The sequence below is a fragment of the Diceros bicornis genome, chromosome 29, assembly GCF_020826845.1.
Source record: "Diceros bicornis minor isolate mBicDic1 chromosome 29, mDicBic1.mat.cur, whole genome shotgun sequence".
In the NCBI taxonomy this organism is placed as follows: domain Eukaryota; kingdom Metazoa; phylum Chordata; class Mammalia; order Perissodactyla; family Rhinocerotidae; genus Diceros; species Diceros bicornis.
Window position 1 is genome coordinate 1492393 of NC_080768.1, and position 16648 is coordinate 1509040.

The 16648-nt window shown below is 53.9% G+C and overlaps 1 protein-coding gene across 11 annotated transcripts in view; it reads left to right on the plus strand.

The window, feature by feature from the left end:
* Positions 1–329: 329 nt before the first annotated feature.
* Positions 330–16648, plus strand: part of ARHGEF10 (Rho guanine nucleotide exchange factor 10) — a 115426-nt gene continuing 99107 nt past the window's right edge. For 3 of the 11 annotated variants that reach the window (XM_058524885.1, XM_058524884.1, XM_058524890.1), the window contains exons 1-2: positions 330–492; positions 15714–16016. In XM_058524885.1, the coding sequence (XP_058380868.1) occupies positions 456–492; positions 15714–16016 (340 nt within the window). In that variant the 5' untranslated portion in view covers positions 330–455. The remainder of the gene's footprint in view (positions 493–15713; positions 16017–16648) is intronic. The other 8 variants (XM_058524883.1, XM_058524892.1, XM_058524882.1 and 5 more) reach the window with 7 other exon arrangements.

The window sequence follows — 16648 nt, forward strand, 5'->3', positions numbered from 1 at the left end:
GCTTACAGAAATGTCGGCCTGGTCCTCAATCCTGGGCGGTGAATTCTTCATTCAAAACTGTTAACGGTTCAGTTGGAGGAAGAGGAGGGAAGAAGCATTTGACTTCGTGTTCGTTTCCTCCTCAGAGCGCTGTGTGAAATTAGGCAGAGAGGATCAGGGGGCGTTGGGCCGGAGGGTCCAGCTGCTGAATCCCAGCTGCAAGAATAACCTCCTGGCTGCGTCTCGAGGTGAAGTCAGGCACATGGGATGAGACCTTCTGCTTTATTTTCTCTGGTGTTATTTTGGGGAGATTTACAAATCCTTTTGACCAGTAGGCTGTGGATGGACATCCGCCTTTTCCTCGTTGTGGGGCTCTTAGAGCCCTGTGGAACTGAGGGACATCCCTCTGCCTGAACCCTGACCGCACTGTCTCCCTTCTTGCAGGGTCCTGGGAGTGAGGCCTCCGCAGCTGCAGCATGGACCAGCGAGGGCCGCCTGCTCCCGCTCCGGAAGGTGAGGGGACCGTGCTGCAGGGCGGGTGTCTGAGGGGTCCTGGTGGATTGGGGCTCTCACGAGGATGCCGTACTCTGGGAATCACTGAATTGCTGGTGACTGGGTGTGACGTGGGCTGGGCGCTCCTCGGGGAGAGAGAGGGGTCTGAGCATAGACACTGAGGGGTGGGGCCTGGAGCCCCCATCCAGTGCCCATCCTCCCCTGGGGGTCCTGGCTGAACGCCCCACCCCTCAGGGTGCCCCTGCAGTGTGCACACCAGCACTAGAATCCTGGGAGATTCCTCAGCCTGATCCATTGGAACCCCAATTGGGGGGATGATAAGGAGTGGAGGACTGGCTGTTTTGGAGACTGAATTTGGGCTGAGCCCCAGCTGGCCTGACATTGGTGCCCTGCGGCCTCTCCAGTCACCTGCAGCTCGAACTTTCCCTCTGTGCTCCCTCCGCTGTGGGCTCGCTCAGGGAAAACGTGGACCTTCCTTGTCCAGCTGCCCCCTGAGTAAGGACTGTGGGAGAGGGGCTGCAAATTAGCATTTCCCTCTGCTGTCCCCTCCCCAGAGGGTCACTCTCAGTGAGTCACCGAGAGCCCGAGGTGGGGCCACAGGCACAGGCTGGTGGAAACAAGGGCTGGGTGTGTGGTCACTGCCCAGGGCCTCACAGCAGGGCCTCCTCAGGGTCTGCTGCCACCCGAGGCAGACAGGCCACCGTCCCCTGCAGACCTGGAGGCTGTGGGAGGGAGGGGCTGAGTCATGAGGTGATGAGGCCACAGAAGCCTAGAATGAACCCACGCATCCCATCTCTGCAAGTGTGGCCCCGCGAGGAGTCCACTCCGGGTTGGTCCTGCCTGTTCTGTTCCCTCTTCTCCCCCTGAGTGTGCCCTGAGCCCTCGGAGGTGATATCTGGGACAGACAGAAGGCAGCCGGTGGGGAGAGCTGTTCCTCAGGTACATCAGGGGCCGGGAGACGCCATCTCCTGCTGGGACGTGAGTCCCCAGGGATGATGGACTGTAGGGTGAGGACTCTGTGCTCAGGGGCCGTTCCAGGAAGAGCTAGGGACACTGGATCTGTGTTCAGAAGGGTCTCCTGCATGTCTTGGACCCGAGTCTGTGTCTGATGTGAGATGAGATGCAGACGTCCACCCTCCAGAGTCTCCTGGAGCCCTAGACGCGGGGTGAGTGTGGCGTGCTGCAGCAACCCCAGAATCGCGAGTCCAGGGCTCTGCGTCCGTTTCTGCTTCTGCAGGCGCCTTCCGGCCGCTCAGCTCACCCTCTGGGGTCATGGCCTGTGGGAATGGCCGGGAGGGTCCAGGGCGCGTTCTCCTCAGGTTCATCCACGTATAAGGTGCTGGCTTTTCGGGTCTTCCAGGCTAGGTGCTCCTTTGATTGTTTTAATTGAACGCAAGACAGAGACCAGTCACCACTCTGCGTCCCCATCAAACAGGGTGACCCCCAGGCAACACCTGGGGAGCGTGTCCTCCTGTGGCCTCGCCGGGTGGGGGGACTTCCCCAAACCGCAGCTCTGTTCGGGGCCTGCCTTGCCCTTTATGAGTGAGCTCGCGCACCTGTGGGCTTCTCAGACCGTGTGGGGTGAAGGCCGCAGTGCTGTCGGGGCAGCCGTCGTGAAGGGTGGTGTTTCAGTTCTGCATCGGGGGCCTCTGTGCTGGGTACAGTCCTGTGCTGTCCGCCCTGCGTATAATACTTGCGGGGTGAGCGCTCTGTGGCTCCAGAGATGAGGAGGAGATGCTCCCTGCTCCAGAGCCAGCTGGGATGGAGGGAGAGTACCATCCCCCTGACGGGTCTGGGGCCGTGACGGAGGACGCTGCACGGAGCATGGACGGGCGCCCTGGGTATGGGCTCTGCTGGAGCCAGCTGTCTCCTAGGGCGCCCTCCTGCCCTCTTCCTTTCTGGCATTTCACTAAAAAAAGCAGTCAGCTGTACTATTTTCCTGTTCTAGGTGGTGGGGGAGGGGGGACCAGTCATGTGACCTTACAGTGTCTTCGTCCCGCCCCCACCCCCACCCCCGCACACACAGAGGATGGGGCGCTGTGGTGCTCTGAGCGCCAGGAGGTCATTAATCACTGGGGAGAAATTAAAAAATAAAAGAGGGCCCTAGAAGCCCTATCTGCTCCTGAGTTTCAGGACCGTGGGTGATGCGCGACTACTCAAACTCCGATGGAGATGCGCGTTCTTCCACCACGCTTTGTCTCCTGTTCTCAAAGGTGGTTAGAACCTGCCATTCTTGATTAAACGTGTCCTGGCGTTTGCTGACGGCGGTGTCTAGTGTGCCCGCCACCCGTCCCTGAGTGACTCGGCCCTAACACCGACTCCGCCTGGATCTGCCGAGATGCCCGTCGCCCTCAGCCCTCACCGGCAGATGCGCCTCTGCGCTTGGTCTCAGGAAGGAAAGGGACCAGCAGGCAGCGCTGCGTTTTAGGGAGTGTTCTCATGAGCCCCAGGGGAAAGACTGTAGGATTGGCGGTCATTGCGGGCGCCCAGGACACCAGGAGTCGGAGCCGGCCCGCGCACAGGTCTGCTCAGCAGGAGGGGGACGTCCGAGGTCTCGCAGGCAGCAGTGTGACTGCGGTTAGTGATAAATGCCGTCTGCTTTGCGTTTGCTAAGAGATAGATGTTACATGTTCTTACCCCAAGAATAGAGAAGAGAGAGGGAGGAGCGTGCGGGCATGGGTGTTACCTCGCTGATCGTTGTGGTCGTTTAACAGTGTGCACATGGACCAGATGATTGAGTCTGCACCTTCAATACACACAGTTCTTGTTGCTCATATCTCAGTGAAGACGGAAAAAAAGAACAGGTGCAGAGAACGAAGGGTCCCTCGGAGACGGGGCTGGAGGCTGGTTGAGGTCCCAGCAGAGGTCGTTGCGTTTCCCTGCGGGCAAGCCCTGTTCCTGTTCCTCTTCGCCTCGGCGGCCCGCTTCCCCGCCGTCCACCCATTCCTCCTCTGACACCCAGCGCCGATCTTGCCTTGCCTGCGTTTGGGTTCACAGGCAGGTCTGACCAGCTGGCCCATCGCTGTTGGGACGCAGCTGGTCTTGCCAGGCCGTCCACGGACCAGATGTCCCAGTCCGGTCCCCGGGCAGGGCCCTCCTAGCTGGGACCTGACCCTGGGCAACAAGAACGTGGAAACCCTCTGTGGGACCAGCACTCTGAATTCCCTGGAAGCATCTCTGGGGAGTCTGGGAGCGTTGAGGATGCCGCTGCCGGCCGTCCTCACAGGATGGAGACCGGTCTCCGTTCCCTGGGGCAAATGGCTCTTCCTTGACAGCCATGGCGTGGCTTTTGACTTCGGTGTGGATTGAAGACCACGATTTGAAAAGGATAACACCACACTTCAAAAATTCTAACGCTACACTTACATGATCTTCTAGGTAAGCACCTTTTGTGACAATTAGCTTTGGGGATAACGGCCTGGCGTCATTTTTGATGATTCAGTGATGCTTTAATTAGAATTTCCCCCATTATTAAACTAAAACTATCCGCTTACAAATGCCCTTGCGCGCAGCGAGGGGCGGCTCCCCCAGGCCGTCCTCGGCGCTGCTGGGACAGCGTTGGAGCTTTTGCGTGCTCGCCAGTTCTCTGCTGTCTGCCTTTTACGTCTTTTCTGCGTAATCGCAGATATTGAATATACATTTTTTTTTCTCGTTGAGTATACATTTTTATGTCGTGCTTTGAAATTTTTACTTTACAAGTATATTCTGTGTTACCACCTAGTTTCCACAACTGTTGTTTTGACGACTCTACGATATTCTGTCCACCATGCCATTACGTGTTCAGGTGACGTGACTATCCCATGTCCGTCCCTTGCTTTTCGTCAGGCACCTGTGCCTTTCCGGAATCTTCCTTGGCAGCAGGTCAGATCTTCCCCAGGTAGAGTGGTATCAGGGAGGCAGGGTGGTGTAGCAGAGAGGCGTGTGGGCTCCGTAGCACTGCTGCTGGGGTTTCAGTGTTGACCCGCTGTGTCTGGGTGACGGCCGAGAGCAGGTGTGTGCCCTCTCAGGCCTTGGTCTCCATTGTCTGTAGGATGGCAGACCCGGGGGCACCTCAGTCTCGCCAGCTTGTGTGAGGACTTGAGGAGTTAACCTTGTGGCTGGCCTGGAGTCACTTAGTGAGTCAATTCAGAAGGTGCCTGGGACTTCAAAAGCACATTGGAAGATGCCCCGGGATATTTGAGTGTAAAACTCAACAGTTTTATGATTTTAAAGTCATACCACCAGCAAAAGCCTTTCTGTAATTGATAGCCAAATTCTAACGTGAGTTATGTTAGGGAAGAGGAATTCAGTAGTGTCGCCACATTAACATCAATTCACGAGCAGTCAGTCGTCAAATGCCTGCAAACCACGTAGTGAGCGCAGACAAACGCGAAGAGAGCGGTGGGCCAGCCCTGGAGGTGTGCGCAGCGCGGAGCGGGGAGCTGGCCTCTGAGGGGCCGTTGTTCTGGGGGACTCCGCTGTTGGGCACATGCAGCTGTGGCCACAGTGACGTCTAGAGCTAAGAGGAGGCCAGGGAGGCTGTGAATAGCCCCTTGTTGGTGGAGCTGTTTGCAGCCTGCTGCTTCTTAGAGCACTCTCTTCTTCTTCTTCTTCTTCTTCTTCTTTTAACAACATAAAGAATTAAAAGACAAGTAGACTTCATTTGAAGTAAGAGAAACATCATATCTTGGGTTAAGCTTTCATGTTATAATCAAATATGGTCTTTCAAGCCCCAGGAAAAAAAATGCATAGCTTTTATCTCTGAACTTAAAAATAAATAGTCCTTTATTGTTTTTCTGAACACGCTAATCCGAGGCCTGTCTTTAAAAGCTGTTAATGGGTTTTCAGCAGTCCTGGAGGGTTGTCTGCTCACAGAGGGAGGGATGACCCCGGAGCGGACAGCCTTCCTCCCTGCTTCCTCATCCCTCCTCCCTGAGCCCTGCCGCCAGCTCTCTCCCCCCCGGGAGCTGAGGGACGAGAGCCAGCCCGTCTGGTTCCCAGGGCCCTGGGTCAGTGGTGTGGACCGCGGGCTTTTGGTCCTAACGCCTGCCGTGTGCGCAGCTGGGACGGGCTGGGGGCAGATGGATTTCTCCCTCCCTCCCCTGCACTGGCGTCCTCCCCCTCTGCCTCCTCCTCCTCCATCCCTCTGCCTTAGCCTGGAGTCCTAACAGACATTTGCATTGGTGGGACCGGGACACATAACATTTTAACTTGTAGTCACTTACGTTGTACTGGCAGTAGAGTGAGAAGCTAAAACTTTTTTATCACTAAAGTATCTCACACGAATTCTCTTTTCCTTGGCGACCATGCTGGCCACGCCGGCTTGATAGCAGCAGTGTGGTTGTTGCTAGACTAACGCGGCGCTGTCCTCGAGTGTTGAAAGGGAGTGTGGAGTGCAGCCCGAGGAGGCAGGAGGCCCTCGGGTGAGGCTGCAGCCCTGGTACCCTGTTTGGTGGACGAGATCAGGTTTTATTGGGCCTTGATAGACCGAGCGTGTCCAGAAAAGAGCAGTAGTTTGGCGAGGGGTCTGGATCACATGGCCGGGGCTCCTTTATGCTGAGGACCAGGCGTGTGGCCGTGTATGGAGTCGCGGGCACACTCGCCAACAGACGGGTGGCGGCGTCCCCTCCTTTGTGGGAGACAGACCACGACCAAGGAGGTGCAGGGCTGGGAAGGGGAGCTCCAGGGAGCTCGGGGACACGGGGCCACCCTGTCCAGGCTCAGGGGCTCTCCAGGGGGTCAGCGACCCCTTACCTGAGGTCTCAAGGCGGCGGAAGGACTGAGAGCAGTCGGGCCCGGAGCTCGAGCTGAGAGTCTGTGAGACCGGAGCATGCAGCATGTAAACCCGTGGACACAGTGGCTGATTCGTGCTACAGGAATGTCGCCCTTGTCCTGGTGTGGATGACGGCTGGGGCGAGCCAGACGGGGAGCAGGGCGCAGAGCTGGTGGGTGCAACAGCACTGCAAGCTGCGAGGTGATCCCCAAGAACACTGCCCGAGGAGAAATGGGGAGAGTCTCGGGTGTTTGAAGAAGGGGACTTGGTGGAGGGCTGGATTCCTGGTGAGGGGGGCAGCGGAGTCCAGGAGTCCCCAGGTTCCTGACTGAGGGACTGAACACCCTTGTACCCTGAGAGAATAGACAGGACCGGGAGGGATGCAGACAGGGCTGGTTTGGGCTGAGCTGAATGGGAAGGACCTCGTGGAGCCTTTGTGGAGGGTGTTGGATGTAAGTCCTCAGCTCCTGAGGGAGGTCGGGGTTTAAACTGACGGGGCTTTGTGTGGATGAGGACCGAGGCCTTGGGCATGCTTGGCCTCTTGAGGGGAGATTGTCTGGACTGGAACTAACTTTATGGGGGCAGAGGCACAGGGGCCCGTCAAGGTGACCGTCAGCCAGCTCAGTCTGCTGTAAAAAGTACCATGGACGGGAGCTTTAAATCACAGACATTTATCCTCTCACAGTCCTGGAGGCTGGACGTCCGGCATCAAGGTGTGGGCAAGGCTGGTTTTCCTGAGGCCTCTCTCCTTGGCTGGTAGACGCTGTCCTCTCCCTCTGTCCTCACCTGGCCGTCCTGTGTGTGTGTGTGTGTCCTGATCTCCTCTTGTCATAAGGACACCAGTCCTATTGGATAGAGCCCACTCTAATGATCTCATTATAGTTTAATCACCCCTTTAAAGGCCCCATCTCCAAACCCAGACACATTCTGAGGTCCTGGGGGGTCAGGGCTTCAAGCTATGATTTTGGGGGACACACTCCAGCCCACAGCAGGTACTGAAAGGAGCAGCCAGCTGGATGGGAGGAAGCCAGGAGAGATCGTTGTCAGCAGTGCCAGGGAAATGTGACTCCAGGAAGGGACAGTGAGGGGCAGGCCAGTCTGCAGTCTGCAGGGATGATGTTGGCATTGGGACAAGTCACCCATGACCCGTGAAGCCAGTTCACCAGCTGGTGGGGGCCACCAGCTGGAGACAGCGTGTGATGACTGTGAAGGTGCCCCTCTCCCACGGATGCTGGCCGGGTGGAGCGACTCCCGGAGGGTCTCTGAGAGGGTGGGAGGGCTCAGCCTTCCACCCCGGGGGGATGCTTCAACGCCATCGCCGTCTCCCAAGAGGGAACAGAGAGGGAGGCTTCTCCTTGGTGACGGGACGTTGAGGGCATTTCTTCAGGCAGCATCTTGGTCAGGAGGGAGGTGAGGGGAAGTGGGGTGCTGAAGGTTGGGGGGAGGAGAGAAGGTTTGAAATAGCTGTGTGGACGGGGCTGGGGCTGACTGGCCCCCGGCCCCCATGAGGACAGCTGAGCAGCACGGAGGACCCGGTGGAGGTGGGGGGCGGACAGGGTGGGTCCCGCTGGCCCTCGGGGTTCTGCTTCATTCTCCTGCGGCGGGGCCTCGTAGCCCATGGTGCTCATTCAAAGCTGGTGGGAATGCAAAATGGTGCAGCCACTTGGGAAGACAACGTGGGGGTTTCTTACAAAACTAAACACTCTTACCATACAATCTAGCAGTTGCGTCTCTTGATATTTACGCAAAGGAGTTGAGAACTTAGGTCCACACAGAAACCTGCACATGGATGTTGATAGCAGCTTTATTCATAATTGCCAAAACTTGGAAGCAACCAAGATGCCCTTCAGTAGGTGGATGGATAAATAAACTGTGGTCCATCCAGACAATATAATATTATGCAGTGCTAAAAATAAAGGAGGTATCAAGTCATGAAACATGGAGGAATCTTAAATGCCTATTACTAAGAGAAAGAAGCCAATCGGAAAAGGCCACATACTGTGTGATTCCAACTATGTGACATTCTGGAAAAGACAGAAGTATGGAGACAGCAGAAAGATCAGTGGTTGCCAGGGGTTAGGGAAGGAGGGATGAATAGGTGGAGCACAGAGGATTTTTAGGACAGGGAAACTACTCTGTGTGGTTCTACAATGGTGGACACATGTCATTATCCATTTGTCCAAACCCACAGAATGTACAACACACAGAGTGACCCTAGTGTAAACTGTGGACTCTGGGTGATGATGGTGTGTCAGTGTAGGTTGATCGATTGTGACAAATGCACCATCTGGTGGGGGATGTTGATAATGGGGGAGGCTGTGTGTGTGGGGGCATATGGGAAATTTCTGTACCTTCTCAATTTTGCTATGAATCTAAAACTGCTCTAAAAAATAAAGTCCATTGAAAAAAAAGAACAGCTAAATTTGAGTCTCACCTCCGGACCCTGTCAGCACAGGCACGGCTGGGAGAGCCTCGTGGAGCATGTGGACCATTCACGGGGTCAGCTTCCCTCTTCAGTAGCCGGCGATTCAGGCCTGCGTCATCCAGTGTGGAAGCCTCTAGGCACAGGAGTCTGTGTAAACGAGAATTAATTTAAATTAAATAGCAGGAACTAGTCAGCTCCTTGGTCACAGTGGCCACTCTCAAGTGCTTGGAGCTGCACGTGGCTCATGGCTGTTGCACTGGGCAGCACAGAACGTTTCTGTCATCCCGGAAAGTTCTACCGGACACTCCTGTTGCCAACAAAAGTATCTTAACAACTGGATTCTCAGGTAATTTACTCTTTCCTTCTTGCATATAGGCATAGACTAAAATGTGCATGGTCATATTGTTGTGATAAATAGAAATGTAACAGTTCTTAAAATGTTCTGTCTCATAACTTGTTCTAGACATTTGTGCTTAAATTGGTGATCACGCAGACTACCGCTTACTGACCAGTGTAAAGGGTCAGATTGGTTAGAAATCAGGTGGTTCAGCCAAGGGGTCCTGCCCGTAAAGGACCCTCAGCCTGAGCCCTGAGAGCACGTGGCGTCTGTAGAGGGAGGGTTGGGGGCATCCTCCTGATGACTGGTTAGCTGCGGTGACTAACAGGGGGTGGCTCTTGAGTGCAGTGGAGTCTGAGTGGGTTTTCCTGGAAAGCGTGGGCCGTGGCCAATGGGACAGTCTCCTGAGAGGCTCCTCGGCCCTGGGCAGGTGCAGGGGGAGGGCTGTGCTCATGAGCTGGACACCAGCTTTGATTTGGGCTGAGCGCCAGAGTGGGCGGCAGGGCGGGTAGTGAACCTGGGTGCTCTGTGGCCTTTGTGCTTGGCCATCTGGGCTGGTCGGCCCCGAAGGTGGCGCTGAGCAGCCTCCACGCCCCACAGCCCCGATTCTGTGGTCTGTTCCTCCCACGCTCAGGTGGTGACCTTGGTGGTTTGCCTGTGGCTGCCTCCTGCCACAGCTGGCTCCCAGCCCAGCTCCTGGATCGAGGCAGGGCCTTCCCCTTGTCTGTGCATCATCTCCTTTGTGTTACACGCTGTGCCTAGCCACTTCTGCTCTTTCATACGTGTGATTGGGAGGCAAGCCAATTCACAGAGGATCCATTTGCCAGATCACCGGTCCAGCTAGTGACCATTGAATTACAGATTTTCCAAAAGCTTTTTGAAAGAAATTAATGTCATCTATAATTTATAGTAGCCAGCCCTCATGGTAAGATTTGAAGCTCTCACTGCCCAGACCCAGGTTCATTTCCCGGGCAGGGAACCACACCACCCGCCTGTCGGTCGTCATACTGTAGCGGCTGCGTGTTGCTGTGATGCTGAAAGCTATGCCACAGGTATTTCAAATACCAGCAGGGTCACCCATGATGTACAGGTGTCAGCAGAGCTTCCAGACTAGACAGACTAGGAAGAAGGACCTGGCCACCCCTTGCGGAAAAACCGGCCATGAAAACCCTGTGAATAGCAGCCAAGCATTGTCTGATATGGCACCAGAAGGTGAGAGGATGGCGCAAAAAGACCGGGCAGGGTTCCACTCTGCTGTGCACAGGGTCACTAGGAGTGGAATCCCGTCCGGGGCACTAACAACATAATTTATAGCAGAGGCCATGCTCCCGCTGTGACTCTGGGTGGCCTGCCTCCTTGCCTCTCCCGTCTGTGATGGGGCTGTCACCCTGGGCGTTCCTTGGCTGTGGAAGCATCGTCTCTGCCTCTGTCATCATGCGATGTTCTCCTCTGTGTGTTTTTTCTCCTTCTCACAAGGACACAGTCATGTGGAATTAGGGCCCACCACTCCAGTATGACCTCATCTTAACTAATTACATCTGCGGTGAAATAGTTCCAGATAAGGTTACATTCTGGAGTACCGGGGTCAGGACATAGGAATTTTGGAGGACACGGTTCAGCCCGTCACAGCTGGTGTGGGAGCTAAACTCAAGGCCCCAAAGTTCAAGTTTCTCAAACACACTCCACATCCCTCTTCACCAAGGGGCCCTGCCCTGGCCGCACTGGACCGGAAGGTTCCACAGGGCAGTCTGTAGGCTCCGCGGGGTCAGGGATTTCCAGGACTCCCCACGGACCCAGAACAGCGTCTAGGACAGAGGAAGTGCTCAGTACACATTTGCTGTATAAAGTTCAGGGTCACGACGCTGTGTGAGAGCAGTGACATCTGGGTGTCTCATTGAGGCGCACACGGAGACCTGTGGGGACTCCAGGCCGGGGGAGCAGGGGCGGCCCTGCTCAGGGGAGAGGGCCCCTTGTGCTGACGGATCCAGGGGCGGTCACCGTGGAGCACTGCTTACTCTGGGTTCTTGCCGCCAGGACAGAAATGCAGACAGGCCATTTCTTCCCCTACAACTAAGTTCTGGGAGGAATCTGTGGTGTCCATCACTCTGTGAGGTATTTAACATGCGGTGGAAATACTTTCGTCACAACGTTGGGAGAAGATGGAGGAGGTGCTCTCACAGCGATTTCGCGTGTTTCTCTCCATGGACACGGGTCGATCATCCAGCATCTCAGGGTGTCTGAGTTTTCAGAGGTGCTGCAAGTGATATAGGGTTTTAGCTTAAGAAGCTTTAAACCCGCGGAGGAATTTCTTTGTTGCTTTTATTCCATTTCGTTGACTGGGATTCTACTTACAGTTTTGTTAGGGAAAAAGGAGTGTTTTTGGTAAAAAAAGAGGAAACGCACTCATCTGTCCATCACTCGTTCATTCATTCCCACAAGCACGCATTGAGCAGTTAGGGTGGCAGGTTTTGTGCTGAGGGCCGCGCAGTGATGGTGAGCAGGACACCAGGCCTGTCCTCAAGGAGCCTGTGGGTTGTCCCAGTGTGTGTTAGGCAAGCGAAGATGTGCATTCTCTTGGAGATTCCCACACGCCTGTAGGAATGGGCATCATCACCCCATTCTGCAGCCCAGGGAGCCCAGTGTGGTAGGGTCTCACTGCGCAGACCATGCTCCTTGCTGCCTGAAGACGTTCAACAGGAATGACTTTCCTCCTTTACGGGGCAGAGCCTATGTTTCAGGGCCATGGTTTGTGTTCTAAGTGTTTTGTTCCTTAAGAAAATATTTAAGAGCCTGTTTTATGCCAGACACTGTCAAGCTTTTTTTTAAACAATTTTTATAAAATCACTCTTAGGTGCATTTTATCTAATTCTCAAAGTTCAGCAGTAGTAAAGTAAAATTTCCAAAGAGGAGTGTTGACAAAAGAAAAAGCTGGCCTGTGCTGAGTCCCTGCCCCGATGGACCTGGACGTGTGCCCGGCATGGTTTATTACGTTGCTGAGTCAGAGCAAGGGCTGTTTTTCCCCATTATTTTTGTCAGGGTGTTTAATTGGCATCACTTCCCTGTCATATTTATCTGGCAAAAAATAATTTAAGGAGGTGATAACCATTGTATTTGGAAAACGTTCTGGAAATTTTAGTTTTTCTGTGAAAGAGATTTATTGCTCTATGATGTGTTCACCAGTTTATTTCAGTGAATAAACTGACCACTTGAGGATACAGCAAAAAAACCTCCTGAAACACGTATTGTTTTCCTATCTATTGGGACGCGATTGGAGCTGGTACAGACCGAAGGGATGGAGACAGTGGTTCCCCCACTTCCAGTTCTCGTCCACGGTTCATTGTCTTACTGGGTTAGAAATTCACTCTTCTAACTTCTAGGAAATGGGCGAGTTTTACATTTAAATATGAACGTCATAGCATTAACATGCTTCACAAGGATTAGACTACCAAGTGGAAACGTGTTCTTAAACCAAAACCACAGCAGTGAAACAGGCAAGAAGTGTATTTGTTGTAGAACATTTGCAAACTGTGGAAAAGCACACAGAAGAAAACACCACTCATTTGCCGTAGCCCAGAGATAGCTGCTGTTAATATTTGGTCTGTGTGTGTGTGAAGAGAGGGATTAAATGAGCAATGACAAGGTTTTGTTTTTATTGCAGTAAAATATACATAACATGACATTTACCATCCTAACCATATTAAAGTTTGGAGTTAGTAACATTAAGCACATTCACATTGTTGTGCAGCCACCACCATCAGCACCATCCATCTCCAGAACTCCTCAACTTCCCAGACTGAAACTCTGTCCCCATTAAACGTACACCCCCCACCCCCTGCACCCACCATCTAATTCCTGACTCTGTGCAGTGGACTCTTCTAGGGACCTCATATGAGTGGAATCCACAGTGTTGGTCCTTTTGTGTGGGACGGCCACTGCCTAGCCTCACCCCATGCCCACCCTGACCGACAGGGAGGCGACCCCCTTCCTGCCCTCTCCCGTGGCCCCACGCTGCCTCTGCTGCCTCCCCACAGGGGCCGGTGTAGGGGGGCGGGGTCCCCGATCTCTCCACCACAAAGCACCACCTCCCCCGAGGCCGGCCTCTGATCCAGCGTTTATTCAGTTCTGAGATAACTGCGCTTCAAATGCACACGTTCCCCAAAGGCTCCTCGTAACGTACGGAAGGCACGCGTGACTTGGTTGTTTTTGCTGGTGTGTCTGGTGGAGTGGTCGTGAAGGGAGCAGGCGTGGAGGCAGTGGGCGCCTGTCTCAGCAGGTCCCTCCACAGCCTCAGAGCTGGAGCTTCTGTGCCTGCGGGGATGCCAGCTGCCCCCTCGCAGGTAGAGCAGATGCACCTCTGAAACAGTGGGGGAGTCGCTGCCCCCCACGTCACCCTGGAGCAGGCTGGTGAGGGCATCCGTCTTCAGGAGGTCATTTCCCCTTCTCTCTCCCTGTGCTCACACCTTCGTCTCTTCCTGAGGAAGTCTCTGTGGACACCCCCTGAGGGTCCGGGCTTTCTGTGTTCTGCGAGAGAGAGAGACCGTTCTGTGAGGGCAGGAACGTGACTCGGCTCACGCAGAGCTTCTCCTTGGGAACATGACCGATCTCCTGTGGTTTGTCTGGAGCGCCCATTCAGCGTGGCGCTGGAGATACAGGGGAGTTGTCCAAGTTCCAGTCTTGCTGCCGCCAGCGTTAGGGACGTGAAGCAGAAGGGGCTCCCTGCCCGCTGCTGCCCCCCGCAGCTGGGCTCTGCCACCTGCCTGCAGCACGCTGGCCTCGGGTGTCACCTGGGCACTGTGAGTGTGCCAGGGGGCGGCATCCTGTCCCCCAGGACGGTACACGGCATCCGTCCGTCTGCCCTTGGTGGGCAGAGGATTTGGGGGTGCGGGATCTGTCCCTATGGATAAGTCCCCAAGATGGCCCGTCTCAAATGCCCTCTGAATGCCGACCTGAAGTCACTCCGGTAGTGTGCTCCCCTCTCAGAGCACTCTTCACCTGCGCTGCACAGGTTCTCACCCAGGAAAGCGGGGACAGGACCGGGTGGTTCCAGGGGACGGACTGGGGACGGGGCCGGGTGGTTCCAGGGACGGACTGGGGACGGGACCGGGAGGTTCCGGGAGAAAGGGCCTGGCTTGGACAGGGGTTGGTTGGGTCCCCCCATGCTCTGGGTGGGGAAGTATTTTGCAGGTGACACAGAGGAATGAACCCCAGGGAGGTGGGGTTGCTAGGGGCTTGAGCAAAAGACATTAAGTATTTAAGTTGATTGAACTCCTTTCTCCTGCAGGCTCCTTTTTTCTTAATTTTTCCTTTCCCTTTTATCCCTTGCCACCCAGATATTCTTCCACCCTAAGCGAGCGTTTCTCCCGTTCATCCAGTGAGAAGTTTCAGGTCCCTGTAATGTTTCACGGTGACTTCTTTTCATAGACTCACAGGGCATGTGCATCTCTGTGACAGAGGTACCCACCACAGCTCTCACTTCATATTTTTCATTTATTTATTGTCCAGTGTAATATTACAGAGGAAAAAATAGAGTAAAATTGTTTTTTTGTTTGTTTTCTTCCTGAGGAAGATTGGCCCTGAGCTAACATCTGTTGCCAATCTTCCTCTTTTTGCTTGAGGAAGATTCTCCCTGAGCTAACATCTGTGCCAGTCTTCCTCTTATTTTGTATGTGGGTTGCTGCCACAGCATGGCCACCAACGAGTGGTGTAGGTCCACGCCTGGGAACTGAACCCAGGCCGCTGAAGCAGAGTGTGCCAAACTTAACCACTAGGCCGCTGGACCGGCCCCAAAATTGTTTTTTTTTTTTTTAACGGCGTCACCATGCTGCGCACTGCATCCCAGGACTTATCTTATAACTGTAAGTTGGTACCTTTTGACCATCTTCGCCCATGTATTTTTAAACAAAATATTTATAAACATAATTTATTTAGTGTTTCTATATATAATATACACAAAACACAGGTAGACATAGAGGATTTTAATGCCATTTCACAACATTTTAATTTCAGTTTTGTTTTTCCCTGAAAAAATTTTTTAAAGAAAGTCACTGTCTATTGACTTGAGGTTACAGCAAATACAGAATTCTGGTCCTTAAAAAGTGAATTCAGCTGACTTTTTTTTTTCTTTTAGAAGTCTGCATGAAAAATCTTATTGTTTGTGATGTGAAAGCCCTCATGTCAGCGAATCTTTGTGTCCCCTCCCTCCCTCCCCGGAGAAGAGCCTGAGAAGGAATTCTCATGGCTGGGTGACATGGGGAACTCACAGCCTAGATTGTACGTAGGGTCGGCCTGCGGCCTGCCAGGTGGGTAGTAATGTGGATGAAACCATTATATGAACGAACAGGGACAGCCGTATACGTGTCCCCCCTCTCCCAGGGGTCAGACTCACCACCACACGTTGATTTTTCCTGGTGGATTTCTGAGTCCGTGGTGGAAGTATTTAAGATGTGGACAGCGCTGCTTTTTCCTTCCTTCCCTTTCCAGACTGAGTTGTAGGCCCTGTAGAAGGAAACCAAAGCCACTGACCCAAAAGCCTGACGACATGCATTATTTTTTCCCAGAACAAAGGCCAACTGGCCGCACAGTAGAGGCGACTCGGTCAGCGTCCAGCTGCCCAGCCTTGGCCTTTCACGGCTTCTGTCCAGGGACGTGAAGATCGTTTTGCTGGTAGTAAACATTAACACTGTAATTTGTGTTATCTTAACTTCTAGAAAGTGAAGTAAAATACGACACTAACAACAATGAAGAGGAGGAGGGTGAACAATTCGATTTTGACAGTGGAGATGAAATTCCAGAAGCAGACAGACGAGCCCCAGATGCTCCCATGGAGAGTAACGCAGGAGCCACCCCCGACGCCACTGCCGCCCCCACTGCCACTGCCGAGGCCACTGCCACAGCTGACCCCAAGGCCACTGCCGAGGCCACTGCCACTGCTGACCCCAAGGCCACTGCCGAGGCCACTGCCGACCCCAGTGTCACTGCTGAGGCCAGTGCCACCACCGACGCCGGCTCAGGTGAGTCCTCGGGTCGCCACCCGGGGCCCAGGCAGCTCCCTGAATTCCTGCCTCTCACTGGTTGGACCATCCTGGGGAGAGTGGGTGTCCAGGAGCGAGAGATCTGTGATGTTTCTGTGATGCCTTGTGAACTGAAGTGACCTATTTGAATTGGACCAAATTTCTTTGTACTATTTTCCATGATCTTCGGTCTCGTCGACCTGCCTTTCTGTTTATGTTTTGGAGGGAACAGGTATTGCTATTTTCTAATAAAAATGGCCTCGTCAGTGTATCACTATATTACATGAAATACTGGTTAAAATAATGCTATTTGAGGTGAATTAGAGTTTGGAGATGGAGTTGGCTGCTTTCATTCACTGACCAGATGGGCTGGTGTGGACCAACCCTGCATTTCTTTGTCTATAACATAAGCCTTTCCACATAATGATTCCTCTACTTCCGGTGGCTTCTACCCCAACTTGTCTCATTGGCCAAGCTGTCCTGGGAGCTGCCGATCCATGTCCACCACGTGCCCCTAGAGGTCGCACTGACTGCAGCCGTGCCCCTAAGTTTCTCCCTCCCCCAAAGGAAGGTGCTCCCAACACAGCACGCCCCCTCCAGGGCCCACGGGATCTGGCGTGTCTGGGAAGCCC